General features: G+C 36.5%; 2 protein-coding genes across 3 annotated transcripts in view; both read left to right on the plus strand.

Moving 5' to 3' along the window:
- The first annotated feature begins 299 nt into the window (after positions 1-299).
- On the plus strand, positions 300-14,458 carry LOC126816265 (dehydrogenase/reductase SDR family member 4). The gene is made up of 9 exons (XM_050542555.2): positions 300-641; positions 6,667-6,844; positions 7,782-7,859; positions 8,363-8,386; positions 11,436-11,506; positions 12,000-12,051; positions 12,835-12,969; positions 13,545-13,600; positions 13,778-14,458. Exons 1-9 carry the CDS (start codon positions 589-591, stop codon positions 13,890-13,892), a joined length of 762 nt encoding a protein of 253 aa, XP_050398512.1. The 5' UTR covers positions 300-588; the 3' UTR covers positions 13,893-14,458.
- A 6,302-nt stretch (positions 14,459-20,760) lies between these two features.
- LOC126816262 (casein kinase II subunit alpha) overlaps positions 20,761-21,536 on the plus strand; it is a 35,767-nt gene continuing 34,991 nt past the window's right edge. For both annotated transcript variants that reach the window (XM_050542551.2, XM_050542552.2), the window contains exons 1-2: positions 20,761-20,971; positions 21,123-21,346. In XM_050542551.2, the coding sequence (XP_050398508.1) occupies positions 21,249-21,346 (98 nt within the window). In that variant the 5' untranslated portion in view covers positions 20,761-20,971; positions 21,123-21,248. The remainder of the gene's footprint in view (positions 20,972-21,122; positions 21,347-21,536) is intronic.

Below are 21,536 nucleotides of genomic sequence, written 5' to 3' on the forward strand. Positions count from 1 at the left end.
TTAACTTATACTGATTACAAACGATTCCAAAATTTTAATAAACCATCGACCGGTTTATTCGACTGACTATTTGTTTTGGACTTAGGGTCGACTCACTGATGTTGGCCAATTGGCCGCTTTTAACAATACCATTCGTCTATAAATAACCGTAAATTAATCAGCCAATAAAAATAACAATAACGATTCCGCGAAGTAAGACTATTTATAACAACCAATGCGATAACGTTTTTTCTCAATCATTGAAACTAATTTTTAAAGTAAACGGCTTCACCCTTTGTCTCAAAGATCATTTGAAAGTAAATATATTTCCTGAAAACGTGAATATCAGAGAAGAAGCCAAGATTATATTGAATCTGCTATAATAATGCCAATAATATGTAGGAATGAACACTCCTTTGTTAAAATTGATAAAGCACATGACATATTTCTGAAGGGGAAATCTAAATTGACGGAGCGCCACCGCCAGGTTCTGATTAAGGATAACTCTTTTCTTAACATTTACAAAATAAGTTGCCTGCTCTGAAACTTAATCAAGTTAGGTTAAAGTCTAATGCTTTTGGTCAAGGTTTGATTTTGTTAAGTCACGAAATGGCACGAAAACTTTTAGGAAAGGTAGCCATTGTCACAGCATCCACTGATGGGTAAGTTTAATGAAACAAATGTGAAATAATGCATCAATCAATATAATTAGTAATTGATTCAGGGGGGGGGGGGGGAGAGAGAGAGAGAAATGGGGTTTAACGTCCACTCGACACAAACTAGGTCATTTCGGAACTAACATATGGTTTAATTTTATTTACATAATTTGATTGCGCGTAGGGGTCTTTAGCAGTGGGAGGACCCGGAGAAAACCCACAAGGTTGGACATGTGACCCTACTCCTTGTCATGTACAACCGGGGATTCGAAACCACGCCAGTCGACTCAATGACAGACTTTATGATACAGCGCGCGCATAATTGATTCAGACCATGGCAGTTGAAATTAAAGGAGCTAAATTCAAATTGATGAATATATGTAACATGAATGAATATGAACTGATATACATTGAATCGTTTCTGTTTTTATAATTTCTAATCAGTTATGTTAGGCGAAATACACCAAGAGTAAGAGTCTCGATCGAATGTAGCTGTTGTATATCAAGTACGTTTGGATCACGTGAGGGGATAGGTTCTAAAGAATTGAAACTGCAAACCAATATGTCTTTATACATGACAGGAATAAGCATGGCACTGTCATAAAGGAAACCTCTAATCCCAGGTCTTATATTGTAGAGACTACTATAATTTGAGACGTAATTGTTCTAGTATGAACCCTTGTAATCAGCCCAAAATCATTGAATGTGATTATGGAGATGTTGATAAATTAAATGACTATTATAATAATCCGCCTGATCAAAGAGCATTGCCTAAAGGTACATATGCGCCTCGAAGATCTCATAGATGCATAAGACCTATTAAATGGCTTATCACAGAAATGTAAAATATGTATTGATATGTTGGAACATTTAATAAAGTTAGATCATCGTAGTGTCCATCTGTCATTCTTGTTTCTGTAAAATGTTGTGTGTTCATGAACTATTATTATAATTGTTACATTGTAAAGAGTAGTCAGAATGTCTAAGAAGAAAGGATCTTGTAGTATCAAGTATGTTTGGACATGGACCTTATAATGTATTATAAGGTCCATGGTTTGGATCATGTGACGTGATAGGTTCTGACGACCCTCGTTTTGTTCGCACATGGCGTGTAATGGCATGAGTTTCACTGTAAGATGTCTCCAAGAATAAATGTATTTGAAGTTTTGAACTCACAGACTGTGTTACTTAAAGCGATAATTTCAAATTTTCTTAGAAAGTCAAAACATGATTATTTCTATGTCTTTTGCTCAATATTATAGGTTATTAACTCACTATTGGATGACCCGGGCAATATTTCCCACCCTTCAAAAAGTTGACACAGGAAATAAGAACACAATTATCTCCCATGTTTTCCCATTGACAACATGGGCAGCCATGTTACAACGTTAGAATTTAAAGATGAAAATGATATTTTTGCCAATTTCTCAGCTGGCAATAGTGAATTATAGGTTTAATAGGATTATTCTTTAACAAGGTAGGACTGTCTATGGATACCATCTATTTTAAGGCTTTATTTTAATAAATTTTAAAAATATAACTTAAAAATTTGAAATTGCAACTTTAACAGAACCCACAAACCAAACAGTAGCTATGAGAACGTAGCTAAAAACATTGAGATATACTGATGTGCTTGTTTTTAGCTACCTGGCAAACTTAATTTCTTTATTAATGCATGTAAAATCTTAAAAATAAGTTAATTTTATACTATTAGAACTTATTACACATACGCAACCCTATTTACTGAAACAACTTTCATTTATTGACAATAAAGTAAATCAAGTGTTGTTTTTATCAGAATTGATACGGACATTCATAATTACAGTGCATTACTCCTGCGCAACTCGGATCAGGTTAGTAGTACTTTGATTGGCTATTGTACTCGAGTCCCTGCCTTTATGTGTTAAAGATGTCAATTTTAAAATGTCGGAGAAATTAATCTATTATCGCTTCGATTTAAAAAGAGGGACTTTTCTGCTTAATTGTAGTTGGATGTGGCAGAAATGTTAAAAATAACAATAATCAATCGTTGCTTTGAAGAAAAAACTGTCAATTTTGATTATTTGAAGCCCGATGTGATTAGTGTAGGGGGTTTGCCAATTGAAACTATATAGCACCATCTCTTATCTCGAAACACAGAGGGTTAAGAGATGATGTTTCTTATCTAAATTGAATGGCAGTCTCTAGCAACTGGTTATTCCAGTCTACACCGATAGTATTTATTGCGCATGCGTCACCGTTTGACATGACTTGTGGAATATGTCTGGCCTTGTTCTTTGAGTCCTTTGTTACAAATGATGCTGACATGCTGTGTATGGTCCTTAAAGGAGCTAAATCGCTAATATTTTGGATCTAGAAATTGACACAAATGGGTTGCAACGCATATAATAATGTAATGTGAATGTATATAAACTGATTTACATTCAATCGTTTCTGTTTTTACTGCAATTTCTAATCAGTTATGTTCGGCGAAATATACGCCAGAAGTCTCAGTCGAATGGCAATCTCTAGCGTCTTGTTATTCCACTCTATACCGATAGTATTTATTGCGCATGCTCTCCAGATAAGAATATGACATCAACGTTTGACATGACTTGTGGAATATATCTAGCCTCTTTCTACGAGTCTCTTGTTAAAAATGGCGCTGAAATGCACCATGGTACACGATTCATGTACCAACGGTAAAATGTTTATTTTGTCTTAATTATTGGATATCAGAAGCCCATCTGTTCCCCGAAAGATCACAGCATCAATGTTGATTTAAATTGACAAATAATTCGTGTTTTCAATGTCGAAGATTTTGGATGATATTGAGTTAGAGACTTAGCTAGTTTAGATTTTGGATATCACAAGCTCATCTTTTCCCGTTAAGATCACAACATCAATGTTGATTTAAATTGACAAATAATTTGTGTTTTCAATGTCGAAGACTTCGAATGATATTGAGTTAGAGACGTAATGAAATGGGGTTTAATTAGCCCACTACATGTACTATTCTACTCCGGCTGCCCTTAATCTGTAGTTCCTGTAGGAACAGCCTCTGATCGGACGGTGTCCTCTGACCGTTACTAATCATCCCTATAAAGCTGCAATATGAAAATACCCCTCTTCCCCAACTCTGCTCTATGGCTATTTTGGAATCCTTACCTTCTATTTTTCACTGTGATTCATTTTTATTTGTCCCATATCTTTCAAAGAAAACAGGGGACTATTAAAATGGGTCTGTCTGTCTGTCAGCTTCTAATTTAGGTAGAATTTTAAAATTTGGTGTTGGTGTTTATAAGGTAAATGCCTTGATGGGGTTCGAAGATAAGCATTTTCTACTTAGGGTAAGCAGAGATATTCAATTTGATTGGTTTATGCTTTGGGACATGATAACTTTAGTTCTAAATAAAAGGGGCATTATGGAAGATTAGATAAACAGCTGGCAGTTCTCACTACAATAGTTAAAAACTAAATAATGTAAAGGGAATATGCTGAAAATTTCAGCCTGAACCAATATATTGGTGATTGAAATTTGGGGCCAGCCTCGATCGACATTACTAAAGTATGTTTGTATGTTTAAAGTTACATTATGGTAGATTCGATAACGAGTTGGCAGTCCTCACTATAATAGTTAAAAACTAGATAATGTAAAGGCAATTTGCTGAAAATTTCTTTCAAATTGATCCACTGTGAACCGAGAACTAAGCGGTTGAAATTTCCGGCTAGCTTTGATCATCATTACTAAAGTCAGTACGATAAACAGCATAGTCTTGTCTCAATTATCCATTTAATTGTTAAATCGTGAAGGAAAGTTATGCAGTAAATCGGCTCACAATCCACTAAAGATCGCAGGCTAGCGGGGGCATCGGGAGTTGATTATGGTCTGGATAGGTTAATTAATGTCTAATTAATAATTTAGATAACATTTCAGGCCTAAAGAAGGACCTGCAATAGACAGATTTAGCTCTTGCACAATGTATGTTTAAGTGAGAGTGATGAAACTTAGTGTATAGTTTCATCACATCAATACCTTGACTAAGTTCGATAATGAGCATTTTCGGCCCAGGGTAAGGAGAGCGATTAGCAATTTGATTGGTAGGGACTTTGGAGCTTTACAAATTTGATCCGAATTGAGTGATAGTGGTGAGACTTTGTGTATAGTTTCATTACATCAATACCTTATTTAACCAAGTTCGATGCTGAGCATTTTCTGCTCAGGCAAAGTATAGACTTCAATGTGATTGGTCGAGACTTTGGACCACAATTACTTTCCTTCTAATTGAGGTAAAATGTTAAAACTCGGTGTAGGTAAATGCCTTGACAGAGTTTGATCATGTGCATTTTCCGCTTAGGCTAAGCATAGCCATGCAATTTGATTGGTTGAGACCATGGAACTTCGGTTCTAATTGTGTGAGAGTGATGAAACTCCAAGTATGGATTATTTTGCCGATACCGTTTTTTTAAGACTTCAAATTTTGTCTAATGGTTTGGATTGTTCGTACTTGGTTTTATTTTATTTCATTATATCAATACCTTGACTAAGTTTGATGATGAGAATTTTCTGCTTAGGCTAAGTAGAGATAAGCAATTTGATTATTTAAGACTTTGGAACATAACAACTTCGCTTTTAATTGAGGTAGAATGTATAAACTTATGTAGATGTTCATTATAATAATCTAATACTATTTCCAAGTAGAATTTTGTGATTAACAATAGACAAAAGACGTTTGAGCTGATCCGCCATTACAAGACTCAAACATGCGCCGACCAGATGTTTTTTTAAATCACAAAACTTTACTTGAACATACTCTTGAATTATTATAAATTTGTGTCAGATCTGGCCCAGAGTTCACAAAGCATTCTAAGACTTAAGTTAAGAATTTACTCAACTTTCAATCACTGTTTATGATGAGAAATATCTTTGATCCAGAAACACAAATATTTGCACATAGTTTCTTATTGATGTATTTGACACATTAAAACAACAAAAGTTTCACAAAGGACTATATTTTAGAATAAGGCGAACAATTTTGAGTAAATTCTCAACTGAATCTGAGAATGCTTTGTGAACTCGGGGCCAGGTGAGAAATGATTCCTTTTGGTGAAAAGAAATAAATCGTCATGAAAAATAGAAGATGAGGATTCCAAAATAGCCTTAGAACAGAGGTCTCTAGTGTCATTATGGCTGTACATCTGTAATAACTGGAGGTCACTTCTGCTAAAACACAGAAACTGGGATTTAACACAACATAACAAATACATGTACTATATATTTTAGTTTTACTGATGTAATAATAATCAGATGTAGGCCTATACAATTTTGACAGGAAACTTTATGCAAGCAAACAAATGGAAATACAAACATTGTGACCATCAGATACCAAAATATCAAAAAGAAAATTATTTCTTCACATAAACTATTTGATTATTTTTTTTTTTTTTTTTCAATATCCAAAATCATGTTGAACTGGATTCAAATGGAACTTTTTTTTGCACAGTTGAAAGCGAACTTATCAACATAGCCTCATCAAAAACGAAATAAGGCAAATCTGCGTACGAGACACACAAACTACGCAGACAATGCAAGCATTAAACAAAAAAAACATATCAAATCAAGTGATTAGATCATATGTGGTCCCAGTCTATACATGTAGATGAGTGCAGTGGTAAATGTATTATGATGTTTTGTATGTGCCTGTTCTAGCCACAAGATAAACCTGAAGTGTTTAACCTTGATTATATCCATTTGAATTTTACAACTGAATATATAGCCTGCAATTCTGTCAGTTTGGTGCTGACTCACTAACTAGGGTGTCCCTGTGTTGGCTGAGAAAGTGCTACAGGATCTCTGAATGGTGGTGGAGAAAAGAGTTGGTCTGACAAAGGAGTACCATCGAGGTCCTGAGTAGAATTTGCTGTGTTGTGCGTGTAAAAAAAACCATTGATAGTATGCCCATTTTCATCATGGGTGCAGAATAGGAAAATGTAAAACTTCATTTCATTATGTAATACCTCTAATGGTCTAGATGTTTTCGGTTTTTTTCAGAATTGGTTTTGCTATAGCCAGACGATTGGGACAAGATGGTGCCAAGGTCATGATCAGCAGTCGCAAGCAAGAACATGTTGACCATGCCGTTCAGACCTTAAAAAAAGAACATTTGGAAGTTGAAGGTGTTGTTTGTCATGTTGGCAAAACAAGTGATAGAACAAATTTAGTTGAAAAGGTAATGTTTTTAAAATTCTATCTGCACAGACATGTTACTACTCTAATGCTGCCAACATTAGGTAAAATAATAGAGATGTATCAAGATTGCAAACCAGTGGTTTTATTCTTTAAGGACTGCAAGCAGATATATATCATACAATTTGTATTTTGCTGCAGTCCGCTGTTAATTAATATACTTACTATATTTGTCACATAAAGATGGCAGTTTGAAATCAATGGAAACCAAAGCAAGTAAACTTTAAATGGCTATAAGTTAGAATTCATTGCTTTAAATAATTTTTGGATCTAAATGTTTTCTTTCAATTAATAAATAATACTTTGGATTATGTATTGTGTTGATATCTATATTTAACTTTTATTCTGGCATATAAGAGCATGACATTATAAAGTAAAGTAATATTTTATAATGAAATGCTTCAATTCTTTTGTTTTTGGTATGTTCTTGACTGTAGAACTTTCTAATTAATGTAGCAAAACAGTAAGGGCCAAAATTTCTAGCATGAAGTTCCGTTACAAAGTCATCAAAATTTAACCAATACCATATTCTTTACCGAAGATGAAGGCATTGGGTGTTTTCGCAAATATTTAATTTTATGTCAACTTCAAAATTGTTATTATAAATATAGCATTTACTTTACAATTATCACAATTTTCATCTGGCCCTAAATTGAGTTATTGCAAACATTTTGCTTGGAACCCTCTGGATTTGTGTTATTGGTGTTATAAGCTTTTCAAAAATGTATAGTTTGTTTTGTAGGGAGAACCTTGTAGCAGGATTGTGTTTCTTAGCAAGCTAGAAATTTTGGCTTCAGGTCTATTAGAAAAAACAATAAAAATTAAAAATTTCAATGGAAATCAGTGGATGGAATTCAAAATATTAAAATATCAAACTATAATAAAGGTAATAGACTACATAATTTATAAATTTTTTAAAGACTGTAGAGAGATTTGGTGGTATTGATATTCTGGTTTCCAATGCTGCTGTCAATCCTTATTTTGGACCAATGATGAACGTGAGTATCCATTATTAGAATAAACAGTTATAGGGTGGGTGAGTTAACTTATTCATGACACTGCAGATCTGAAGTCTGTCACCATTGCAGACGTAAATGCGACAATGAGTAAGCAACACATAAGAAATTGGGACAGCCTATGGTCCTGAATTGACATTGTTATGTTGTTATCTAGACTAGACATTAAATTAGCTTCACTCAATATCAATCTCTTTGATAAAGAGTAGTACATTTTTCATAGAGTTTATGATGTGAATATAATTATTGTTCACTGACCCACTGCATGCAGTAATTCAAAAAATTATACCAATACCTGACATATGGATGACTTTCCCAAAAAGTCACCAATTAGCAAAACATTCTTATGCATCTTCAGTATGTTGAAGTGAGACCCTTATAATTTTAGCCATTTCTGAATCTACATGAACCTGCTCTTTAATGTACATTCTAATGTACATTTTTTATTTGTTTGTATAAAACATTTTTTATTTTTGAATTTTCAGATAAAAGAAGACTCATGGGATAAGGTAAACTTTTTGTTGTCTTTCAGTAATTTTTGCATGTTTTAGTATCAGTTATGGGGATTTACACTTGGTTTTCAATCAATTATCTTGATGTATGTATATGTATATAAATATATATATATACCACTATTCCACAATTACATAAAGAAGGTATATATACTCTTCAAAAAAAAAGTAGGGGATATTGATTCAGAAACAATACAAAACTGCAGAAATGCACTGATGTTTTTATTAGAGGTAACCAGTGTTTGTTAATAACAGGCCAATTGCCTACACATGAACATATACAGTTCATATGGGATGCTTATCTGACGGCCCCATTTCACTCGCAAATAGATACACTGTCAAAAGTGAAAATGGACGTTTTTGATTTTTGTCTTAATAATGAGTAATTGCTCCACCAATCCTCAGACATTCAGCAATTCGTTGTGGCATGCTCCTAATCAACCCTCCAATCAGGATTTTGGGCAATCTGACCCACTCCTCTTGCAGTGCCATGGCCAATTCTTGCAGTATTGTCGGTTGATGTTGACGTTGACGAACACGTCTGCCGATCAAATTAAACGTAACACACTAAAGCAAAGTTACGCTAAACACTCTTATGCAAGAACCGATAGGAAAGCAAACACGGATAGGATAAACCATCACGCGGCAGTTTTCATCAACCACGTGTATGGTGCTATTGTGTGTCGCATGTGTAGCTCAGTGGTTCTGTTGGGGCGATAAGTTCTTCATCTGTGAACATACTCTCAAAGCATGTGAAGTGTCCATGACTATTTATCATAACACAATCCTGCATAGGTATTTGCATTTCAATATCCCCTACTTTTTTGGAAGATACTGATGTATAAATATGTAATTGTGGGATAGTGGTGAAACGTGGTGTGTAGATTGTTTCATCGCATCAGTACCATGACTAAGTTTTATAATAGCCATTTCTTACATAGGTTAAGCAGAGTGATAAGTAATTTGATTGCTGGATGTTTTATAAGAAGATGAGTGTGCATTATGGTGTTTCATATTTGAACTTTTTTTCGCGATTGAACTCTACCATGTGCCATGCGTTTCCAATTGGGTCCAAACTCATCACCAGCGAATATTATAATTTTCCTACCAAAAATGGCGGGCCACCGCCATTTTGAATTTTTCACCAAAAATGATCAATGTGAAATTTTTGAAAAAGTCGGAAAAAATACTTCCCGTTACAGTAGAAAGACAAAACATGGCACAATGCATCGAAAAGGCACAGAGATGTTCTGCGATTTATTTCAGAATTTTAGCATTAAAATTCAGGAGGTTTGCAATTTGGCATTTTTTAGAAAAAAGTCTTTTTCTGTAGAATTTGTTAAGACCACGGTGATTAAACTCCACCAAAATGTCATAAACAAACCTATCTACACAAATGGAGATTAATAAAGAACTAAATTAGTTATACGGGTTGTCCTCGATGAATATTTGATCATACAAGAGTGACAGAAATCATTCAAATAATCACAAGTGTGTTTCATATAGTCAGGAAATTTGGTGTGATGCAATTCGACTGACTGTAGCAAGGCCTGTAACTGTTCTTTATTGCCAGTCTTGTCAATGAAGTCTTGAATCGTCCTGATTCCCCGTTCTGGATCATTTGTTACAGGAGTGTTTTCCACAAAGCTTAGAAATTTTCTAAATTCAAAAATTTGTCCTATTCGCTACATGGTACCTGCATCTATTCCTGTGATTCGGTGAGGCCAAGAGGATTAAAGACAAGCCATGAGTCGTTAGATATAAGCTCAGAACAATCTGTTTATTGTCTATTTCTTGAATTTTGGATCTTCCTGGTTTGAAATGAGGTCTTACTCTAGGTGTTGAAAACAGTTTTATAGCCATGGGTCCACAGACTTTACCAGACAGTCCTTTGTCACATAAGCAAAAAACTACCAGTTTTCAACACCTAGGCCTCAGCTCAATCCAGGATAACCCAAAATTCAAGAAATAAACAATGAAACAGATTTTTCTGAGCTTATATCTAACGTCTCACGACTTGTTTTAATCCTCTTGGCCTCACCGAACCACAGGAATGGATGCAGGGAGAACTTTCCAGAAATATACAATGACACAGATTATACCGAGCTTATATCTAACGACTCATGGTTTGTCTTTAATCCTCTTGGCCTCACCTAATCACAGGAATAGATGCAGGTACCATGTAGCGAATAGGAATTTTTTTTAAATTTAGAAAATTTCTAAGCTTTGTGGAAAACACTCATGTGTCAAATGATCTTGCAGAACGGGGAATCAAGACGATTCGAGACTGGCGATGAAGAACAGTTACAGGCCTTGCTACAGTCAGTCGAAATACATCACACAAAATTTTCTGACTATATGAAACACACTTTGGCTCGTCTGGATTATTAAATGAATTTTGTGACTATTTGAATGGTTTCTGTCTCTCTTGTATGATCAAATATTCATCGAGGACAACCCGTATAACTAATTTAGTTCTTTATTTATCTCCATTTGTGTAGATACATTAGTTTATGACGTTTTGGTGGAGTTTAATCACCGTGGTCTTAACAAATTCTACAGAAAAAGACTTTTTTCTAAAAAATGCCAAATGGCAACCCTCCTAAATTTTTATGCTAAAATTCTGAAATATATTGCAGATCATCTTTGTGCCTTTTCGATGCATTGTGCCAAGTTTTATCTTTCTACCGTAACGGGAAGTATTTTTCCGACTTTTTCAAAAATTTCACATTTGGCGAAAAATTCAAAATGGTGGCGGCCCGCCATTTTTGGTGGGAAAATTATAATATTCGCTGGTGATGAGTTTGGACCCAATTGGAAACGCATGGCACATGGTAGAGTTCAATCGCGAAAAAGAGTTCAAATATGAAACACCCTAGTGTGCATGTTCAAATGAGTGTCATCTATTTATTTTGAGGTGCAGAACATTAGCTGCAATGTTGGCTTGGTTTATAATATCAATATAAACAATATTTAGCACACAATGAATATAATAGTAAAACCTTTTAGATATGTGATCTATATGTGTTCTATTTGTTTTTTGCAGATATTTGATATAAATGTAAAAGCTACTTTTCTACTGTGTCAAGAAACAGTTCCTCACATTATTAAAAGAGGGTGAGATTAGTATGCATTTAAACTCTTATATCTGTCTTTCAAGGGATTACAAATGCTTAGTGAATTATGTATTTAGACTTTGTTATTTCTTGGAAAAATAAAATTGTCAGGTGTCTTGTATCCTTTTCATGTCCCGACAGAAAAACAATGTTTATATCAATGCATCACTTGCCTTAGCTATTCTACTATACTTAGTCTAAGACTAAGCAACATATATGTTGCCCCTCCTTCCCTCCTCCCATGTGTGATTTGGTTATCTTAGGAACACAAACTGTTAATTGCATTAATTACACAAAACATACAAATTACTTTTGACAAAATATATTCATATGCCGAAAATATTCTAAAATTAATTGGCAAGATTGGTCGTAGTCTTTTGCCCAAAACTCTAAAGTACATTCTAAATCCATCTAACAGGGCTAAATAAAATTATAAATAAAATTAATTTTTTTAGAAATTTGTTTATTTTAAATATTGTATGATTTATTTGTAGGAGTGGGTCAATTATTTTAGTTAGTTCTATAGCAGGTTATGTACCTTTATCGGTAAGTTTAAAACTTTTAATCAGAAATCTATATTACATATTCTTTTCTTACATTTTCTAAAATATGAAAATTACAAAATATTGATTGGATGTATAACACCATTTATGTAAACAGTAACTACTACACTGTTAGTCAACTTTTTAAATGTATTTTGCTTTGTCTGAGCTAAGCTAATGCTTCTGCTCCACAAAATCAAAAAACTTAACAGAAATATTCTTGTACATTATGTATTAGATGCATGGCTTTATAATAGATGAAATATCTTTAGAATTATGGTAAATTTAAAAAACAACATGAAATAAATTGCATGAATAGTATTATTAAAGATACATTATGGGAGATAAGATAAAGAGATGGCAGTTCTCACTATAATAGTTAAAAACTAGATAGTGTAAAGGTAATTTGCTGAAAAGTTCAGTCAAATTGATCCACTATGAGCCGAGAAAGAAGCGGGTGAAATTTTTGCATAGTCTCGGTCATCATTACTAAAATCATTAATATAAACAGCATAGTCTCGATTATCCACTTTTTCTGATTTAATTATCAACGGCCGTTAGCGGCATATAGGAATCTAATCCAGCCAACATCGAAGGCTAGCCTTGACATCGAGAGTTTATTATGGTCTGGATAAGTTAATTAATGTCTAATTGATAATTTAGATAACATTTCAGGCCTAAAGAAAGACTTGTAATGAGCAGATTTTGCTCTTGCATAGTGCATGTTTAAGTATATAGATTTTATTAGTTGAAAGTAAAATCCACATTATCAACATTTATGTTCCAGTTATTAGGACCATATGGTGTTAGTAAAACAGCATTGTTTGGATTAGCTAAAGCTATGGTACCAGAATTAGCCCAATCTAAAATCCGAGTTAATGTATTGGCTCCCGGTATAATTAAAACCAAATTTAGTGAAGCTGTAAGTGGTTTTAACTATCTGATGCATCTAATGTTTTTTTTTTTTTAATGATTTTGTTAGAATTAAGAAATAAACTGAAATGTAGTATTGTTTTGAAATATAGCATAGCAGTGTGTTCATGCTTTAGGTGAAGAAAGATCCAATGATTGGATAATGATAAGAGTTACGCCCCTTTATTTTTGTTAAAAATGTCTAATAAGAAAAATTGTTCTCAATTATCTCAGCCCTCAACACCCACTATAAACTTTACCATGGAGACTAAAACAGATAAATACCTACTATTTCTAGAGTGAAACTGAAGAGAAACCCATCACCACAACTGGTGCATTATGATCTGTCTCATTTGTACAAAGTCGGGAGTGTAATATAGAGATGGTATCAATACCAAGTATTTTAGTATTGAAAATCACTTACTAAATGTCTTACAGGGATTATAAAGCGAGATGGGCTATTTCTACCCTATGAGATATTTCCTAATCCACATAGTTCCCTCACCACCTTCATTTAATTATTACTATCTAGGGGTTAGAAGATTTCTGTCATTAATACCGATGTGTTATGTTTTTATTTTACAGTTATGGAAGAATGACGGTGCATATAAAATGGCATTACAGCAAATTCCTTTAGGCAGGTATGTGCATATAAAGCCTTATTTTGATCCCAGGAAAATAGAAATTACCTACATGTATTAATATTGAATATATGGTATTTGACTTTTGTCCTGTAGAATTTTGGGCGTCTAGTAGTAATAAAAATATCTTGACACATTCAATAATATTGAGTTTTACTAACTATTTCATTATTTCAGAATGGCAGAACCTGAGGAATGTGCCGGTACTGTGTCCTTCTTAGCCTCAGATGATTCCTCGTATATTACAGGAGAAACTATTTTAGTTACTGGTGGAATGACAGCAAGATTGTAGGACATCACTCATAAGCTCCAAATATATGTTAGGAAATTGATAATTTTATGTAAACAAATTTGATATCTATAGAACACTATGACAGTCAGTGTCAGATCAAGTATATCCAGACTGGGAATAACACAATCTAATCAAAATACAAATCTATATTTCGTTTCGTTTTTTTATTTCGATGGCCTACACTACATGAAGATCTGATGAGTTGTACTGGGAGGTCGTGTCAGGGGTCGTAGGAGTGGCTTTTGACTATTATGTCATACATTGATTAATCAATCAGCGTTGAGGTTTCTAATGGTTTACCCACATTTCCGTGCTTGGTGTTTATATTTTCAACCAAAACGCCCGTAATATAACAACTCTTCCAGATCCTAGTGTAGTGAAGACAAGTAAAACGAAATTTTGAACTATAAAAAACGAAATAGGATCTGTGTTTTAATCAAATTGTGAATACTATTGTTTTGAATATAGACTGATATCACTTGTGATTTCCAAACAATCTGTATTGTTTTCATTTGAATGAAATATTAATGATGATTTTTTTTTATATTAATATAATTGAGATCGTATGATTGTTTCTTTGTTTTTTTGTAAATAAAGATAATTGTTTTGTATAATAATACAATCTTCAAATTATGGCACAGGCAATAGCAATACTACTGCAGTGTCCTCCAACCCCACACCATTTAGTCTTGTACAAATAGGCTGTAATATAGCCTGCTAAATTTTCAAAAAATATACATGAATTAGAGCAGTGATTTTCAACCAGTGTGCCGCGAGATCTTCCTAAGTGTGCCGCGAAATTTTATTCAGTTTGAGTCATTCTATGTGTCTATGACTAGTCTGTGTCTACGGTTTTATGCCGCCTATAACTTGCCATGTTTTTATTTTGCAAAATTCAAATATCGCGCTTTTTAGCTTGTAGTCCCTCTAAATTTCAGAATTTTTAACTGATTTAAAAAAAAAAACGTTTAAATATACCTCCGTCATACCATAATGATGGTTGAGTTACAATGAAAATCGGACCAAAACTGCCCGACAAAATGGCCGATCCTCGAACGCAAATAGTGGAAAAGTATGGCATATCAAGGTTGTGGACCCTCTAGAGGTCACGTTTTTTGACTTGTGGAATCACAATTTGTATTTAATTTTAAAAACCGTTTAAAGGAGCTAAATCGCTAACAGTTGGGACCTAGAAATTGACAAAAGTGGGTCGCAACGCATATAATACTGTAATATGAATGTATATTAACTGATTTACATTCAATGGTTTCCGTTTTTACTCCAATTTCAAATCAGTTATGTTCGGCGAAATAAGCCAGCAGTCTCAATCGAGTGCAAATTGAGTGGAAACTATATCATTTTTACAGAATCCTCATAAGTGCATCACTAAATTCTACGACTCTACTATAGTCATTGGAAATTCTATTTTATGAAGAAATTTAAGTTATGATTGTTACATATTCTAATTCGGTTTGTTACATAATTCCCATCCATCGAAATCGTGGAATAAGCTTTATTTTGAAGGTTTAATGACAAAAAACCAATGTTGACATTTTTTCTGAGTAGGTCTTCCTAGTAGGCCTACGGGGCGCATTAATTGCAAGGTAGCCATTTTGCGATAATATTCCAACTTATATTTTGTTTTCAACTTATTTATAATGTTATCGACTGTAATTTAGCACTGTATTAGTATTGATAGAGTTCGTGACTATATTTCAGATTTTTTTCCATCACTTCATGAAGATATTTCTAAAATGGCGACTGTTTTTGGCGGGAAAATCGGACGACGTGCTGAAATGCACTCGTATGAAAGGTACACAAATGCACTGCGTCTCTCGCATCTACCTCCTCAAAAGTGTATCGCACTCGTCTGAAAGTGCAAAACTCAGGTTTGGACTAGATTATTTAGACTCAAGGGGTTTTTCATCGAAATTCATCGATTCGCGTTCATTCTGACCAGGGACCCCCGATCTAACTCAAGCCGGCATCCGTAACCGCGTCTCTCCTTTTTGTAGTGAAGGACAGACGAAACATCTCGAGAGTTTGGTTCGGTGACGAGAAACAGTCGTCCCGGGGAATTCTTGTCTCAACCGTCCCTTCCCTCGGGGGGAAAGCTCGATAGCGTGGCTTGGTGACGAATCAGCCACCACCATGAATTCCACGTGCCAGGTAGCGCCGATTGTCTCTTCCACATATCTCTCTCAAATTTCGAGACTGGCACTCGCCCGTCCTCTCGGGCGACAGTTGATCTCGAGACGGTTACTTGGACGCGCTCCCATTACTCCCATGGTCGAGAATATCGACGACCAGGCGGAAAAGTGCGGTCCGACATCTCGATCGATGATGACGGGTCCGAAGACGCCTGCTCCTATGACCATCCTGCTCGAACAACCCTTTGCCGACAAAGCGCGAGACGAGCGAATCGCTGAACATGACGGTTGAAGGCCAGGAATTGCGTTTCCTGCAAATTTAAGGAGGTTGGACCTTGCAAATCTGTAAATGATTTTATTCGATGGTAAAGGGGTATAAACTTTCTGAAATTATACATTACTGAAACCAATTTTTTTTTAAATAAGATTCTACATTTATTTTTTTTTTAATGCTCAGCCACTTTACTCCCTCTGGAAAATTGTAGACTAGGCACATGACTAGAGGGTGATCTTGTTAAATATCTGCCACCATGCTGTAATAGAATTAAGCTCAGCTCAGCGATGCATACGTACGCGACGCGAAAATCAGCCAAAACTCTAAAACCACATTGACGCAACGGATGGGAAATATTCCGCTTGCCAAAAGTCTCTAATGTCCAACGAATGAGGAACGTATGCTGGGAGTACAACTAGTCTCCAGAGTAACGAATAACAGTGCGCGCATAGCGCCTATCCAACGACTGCTTAGTGTACGTGACAAATACTCAACAAATACTCAACGTAGGCTAAGAGTTCCAGTTCCAGCATGCCTCCACAAAAGCTCGGTGGAAAGAAGGAGAAGACGCAACCAGCCAAGAAGCATTCAGCCAAGCCAAATCTACATCACAAAGCAAGCCTGTGTCATCTCACGGTAGACCAACACCACACCGTGGATCCTCACCTCAACGCACCCATGTCCGGACGGGCCAGCGGTGGACTCCCCAAACGAGAGCGTCAGAGAGGGAAGTCAGACTTCCGCCTTTAACGTCCGCTTCCACCGAGGTAATATCGCAGACAAGCCTCCGATGCCTCACAGAAGCCTTTATATAGTAGGTGGCACCATAATATTTGCGGACGAGCTACAGGCGACGTGTTTCTAATTCACGGCTCCACGTGCATTGGAGAAGCTCTACTTTTAGAAATGGTACCCAATCTAACTACTGCGATATCATCCTCGCTGGAAGCGGATATTAAGCCCAACGAACGAATCTCAAGCCAATCAATGAGGTGCGTCATGACCATATCCATGTACACGTTGATTATAGCTCACGGACGACGAAAATATTGTGTGGTGGGGACATCCATCCATATTTCATGCCAGGGTGCTTGTTACCGGAGGAAAGGTGACGGGGTGTCAAAATGAGCTTAGGACCAAGCTCCAAATGCTCCCGAAACCAGCGATTCTATGGTGAACTATTCCATGGATATCATCTATAGAAAGGATGTGGGGTCCTCGCAGTGGAGCTCGACGAGAACTTGGTCATTCAAGCCGAGCTGTCATCAACTCCGAATTCAGACTCTAGTCCGCATCGATCTGTAACTTATCTCCATTTTCTTCTTCCTCGGATGTACTGAGCGATGGCAATCTGTTTTGGGTCATTTTCATGTTGATATTGACTCAGGACTCTGGAAGTCTAGTGAAAGTTGGGTTTGGCGTATATAAACGAACAGCGGCCCAACGTGCGAAACGTTCGTACAACGAATGCTCTACGTATACAAAGGTTGTCATAGTAATCTTGAACATATTCAAAATTTTCTCAAGACCCCAGCGAACTTCTGCGATCCGCTACGAACTGTTAACGAATACAATGTATGCCAAATATGTCACCGTCGTTGAGCTGCTGGTTTGAGCGGGCGGAAGGTACCCGAGACGGTGGAGCGAAGCCGGGCGGGGAAACACACTTTGGCTTCGTTATAGAAAGTCGATCGATCGACTGCACCACACGCAAACAAATATACGAGACAGATCTACAGATATCAGTAAAAGAAAACTTAAATGTTTTTCAAATTTGAAAGAAATCCGTTAAAACATAGCCTCTATCACGCTCACATGGTATTAGACAAAGTGGAGGAGGGGGTAGACAAAGCGGAGGAGAGGGGGAGGGGACTCCGGAATGAAAATTCGCGGATAGTTGAATATTCTTAGGGTTCATCCTCTCATGACCATAATGCTGCCTACCAAGTTTGAACATTTTCCGTTTAAAACTGTAGACCTTATATTATCGCGTTCATAAAGTTTTCAGTAGAGGAGGGGAGGGGGGGGTAACTCTGTAACGGAAAGTCGCAGAACGCTGAAAGTCCCAGAATTCTGAGAGTTGCAGAGTTCTGAATATCGATAGAGGTCGTTTTTCATGACTCAAATGCTATAAACCAAATTTCTTCTATTGGTGTTTACCGTCCGTTTCCACCAAGAGTGATGTCGTAGACAAGTTTTCTTATTTTTATCATATTAGTGCAACGCGGGGGTCTTTTCTGTGGGATCAAACCAGAGTAACTGGAGTAAACCCACGAGGTTGAGAATGCAATGAAATGAAATGGAGTTTAACGTCCTACTGTTTTGCTCCGAACTGGGCTAATGAAGACGGGCATATGCCATACAGTGTGCTATGAGGGAAATTTTGCCCGGACAGCGGCACTACGGCCTACTCTTACATCGAATTCCAACTGTCAAGGGATCTTTTACGTGGACGCCAATGTGTATACGGGACCTCGGTTTTTCGTTTCATCCGAATGACTAGACAGCTGTCCTTGTCAGGCCCTCCGTCCTGCATCACTGACAAGGGGGGACCACGCCGAAAAATCACCAGACCTCGAGGCTAGCGAGCCAGCGCCTTACACACTTAGCCACTGTGACCCCATGGTTGAGAATGCACCCCTATCTCTAAGCCACATAAGCTCACACCAGGGATCGAAACCATGACCCAAATGCTTCCCACCAAAAATTGTAAAAAAAACCCATCCATTAAAAACTACAACCTCTGTCGCGTTCACAACGTTTTCGGAAAAGGGGGATGGCTCCGGAAAATTGAATATTGCTAGTGTTCATGACACCAATGCTCCCCACCTAGTTTGCTGAAAGAAATCCGATAAAAACCAGAGCCTCTATCACGTTCACAAGGTTTTCAGAGGAGGATAACTCCGTAACGGAACGTCGCAGAAGGCCTCTATCGTGTTCTCCTTCACGTTGTGTATTTTCTTCTTGCTGTTTTTATAAGACGTTTGTCTTCTCAGTAGTTATAACAATGCAACAGTTCGTTTTTACATTTTATATATCATAGCCGGATACATGGATACAAGCATAGTATAGATTACAATTTCGAGTCTGCTGATAGAAATTGCTACACCTTTTCTTCTGGAATCAAGCTGCTGTCTAGGAACTCAGATGGTAATCTTTCCGGAATCTAATGAAATCTGCCTTAAAAGTTTGCCATGATTTCTTTTATATGACATGACATCGCATTCACAAGCCAATTGTTGACGGGTGGACCTGCGGTCATGGGGACGACACATTTCAGTGTGAGCGTAAAAATTCATAGTCTCTGATTTACCGTTTTTCTGTTACTGGGAACGGTACCATATGAATATGTCATGGTGAAGGTCGATGTAAGGTAGGCCTGCTGAGCTAAACCCGCTGAAACAATCACCATTCATTTTCAGACTTAAAGGAGCTAATTCGCTAATATTTGGAACCTAGAAATTGACACAAATGGGTCGCAGCGCATAATGTAATATGAATGTATATAAACGGATTTACATTCAATCGTTTCCATTTTTACTCTAATTTCAAATCAGTTATGTTTGGCGAAATACGCCAGAAGTCTCAATCTAATGACAATCTCTAGCGTCTGGTTATTTCAGTCTACATCGACAATAGCCTATTCATTGCGCATGCTCTCAATGTGAGAATGTGACGTCACCGTTTGACATAACTTGTGGAATATGTCTAGCCTCGTGCTTCGAGTCCCTTGTTACAAATGGCGCTGAAACGCATTAAATTATGGTACACGATTCGTGTCAGTGCCAGTGGTAAAATGTTTATTTTGTCTTAAATATTGGATATCAAAAGCCCATCTTTTCCCCTGAGATCACAACATCAATGTTGATTTAAATTGACAACTAATTCGTGTTTTCAATTTCAAAGACTTGGGATGATATTGCGTTAGACTAGAGACTTAGCTACTTTAACTTAGCTACTTTAACTTTTTTCTTTCATTTTTTCGTCCTAAATGTGCATTCATAGCCTAATCATAATTCCGAATTTTTGCTGAATGTAAGAGTGGCTATCAGTGAGTAAGACGTTGACTTGCTAACTGGAGGTTCCGTACGTGTTTGATCCCAGCAGGTGTTGAGCAAGAAAGTTCCTCGTAACTTTGCGCCGTGGTTCCCTCTTGTCAGTGATGCGGGACGGAGGGCCTGGCAAGGGACAGTGTATAGTCTTTCGGATGGTACGAAAACCGAGGTCCTGTTTACACATTGGCGTGTTGGAATTCGATATAAGAGTAGGCCTTAGCGCCGCTGTCTGGGCAAAATTTCCCTGTGTGGCGTATGTCCCTCTCCATTAGCCCAGTCGGAACAGACCAGTAGGAGATTAAACCCCATTTCATTTCATTTCATCTAATGCCATGAGCGAGACAAAGTGCAAGGGAAACAACTCTTTTCTATCGGTGCGCTAAGGGAAAATAGCCTCGTTGCAGGTTCGCGGGTGAAAGACAGCCGCCATCTTGCGTCAGGAGTGTTATATGTAACCTGAAATATTGTGTTTTATGTCATTATCAGGGCCACTCATTTCCTAATGTTCCAAACTAACTTCTTATTAAACAGATGCAAGGCTTGTCAGCCTTACGAATTTCTAAATGTAACACTTACAGACAAGTTTCTCTGAATACAAAGGTATGTATTGCGGTGTGGTAATTTGCTGTCAGCCGCATTGTCGTCATCACAAAAAAAACAAAAAAAACTGACGAAAGCCGAAAAAAATTATATGCCGGTCCATTGACCTACCTACCTAATTTCAACTCATTCTTTATTTCTTTATTTTCAGATTCCATGGTACTAGTTTTCTAATTCAGTTATCCTTCATTATTTGTCCCGTATTCTTGGACACAAGGTTGTCCTAAAAAAAGTAATACGCTATAAAAATAGCGTACCGGTACGAACTTTACTAAACATGCCACCTCTTCCAAGTCGGGCAAGGGTTTATCCTGATATAAATACACACAAACCCAAAGAATATTGGGATTATGAGTCACATGTTGTGGAATGGGGGTAAGTATTTAAATATTACAATTATCAGAGTAGGCCCTATGTTGTATTATTTGCTTTTGAAGTTTGAACCAATTATTGTAGCCTAGTAGGCCTTGCCAAAACTAGTAATATAATATTACTACTGCTAGTAGGGCTAAATGTCGTGTACAACAGCCAATCAAAATATGTGAGGAGCTTTTCCGGGTTTCCC

This window comes from Patella vulgata, chromosome 3, assembly GCF_932274485.2.
Source record: "Patella vulgata chromosome 3, xgPatVulg1.2, whole genome shotgun sequence".
Taxonomy (NCBI): domain Eukaryota; kingdom Metazoa; phylum Mollusca; class Gastropoda; family Patellidae; genus Patella; species Patella vulgata.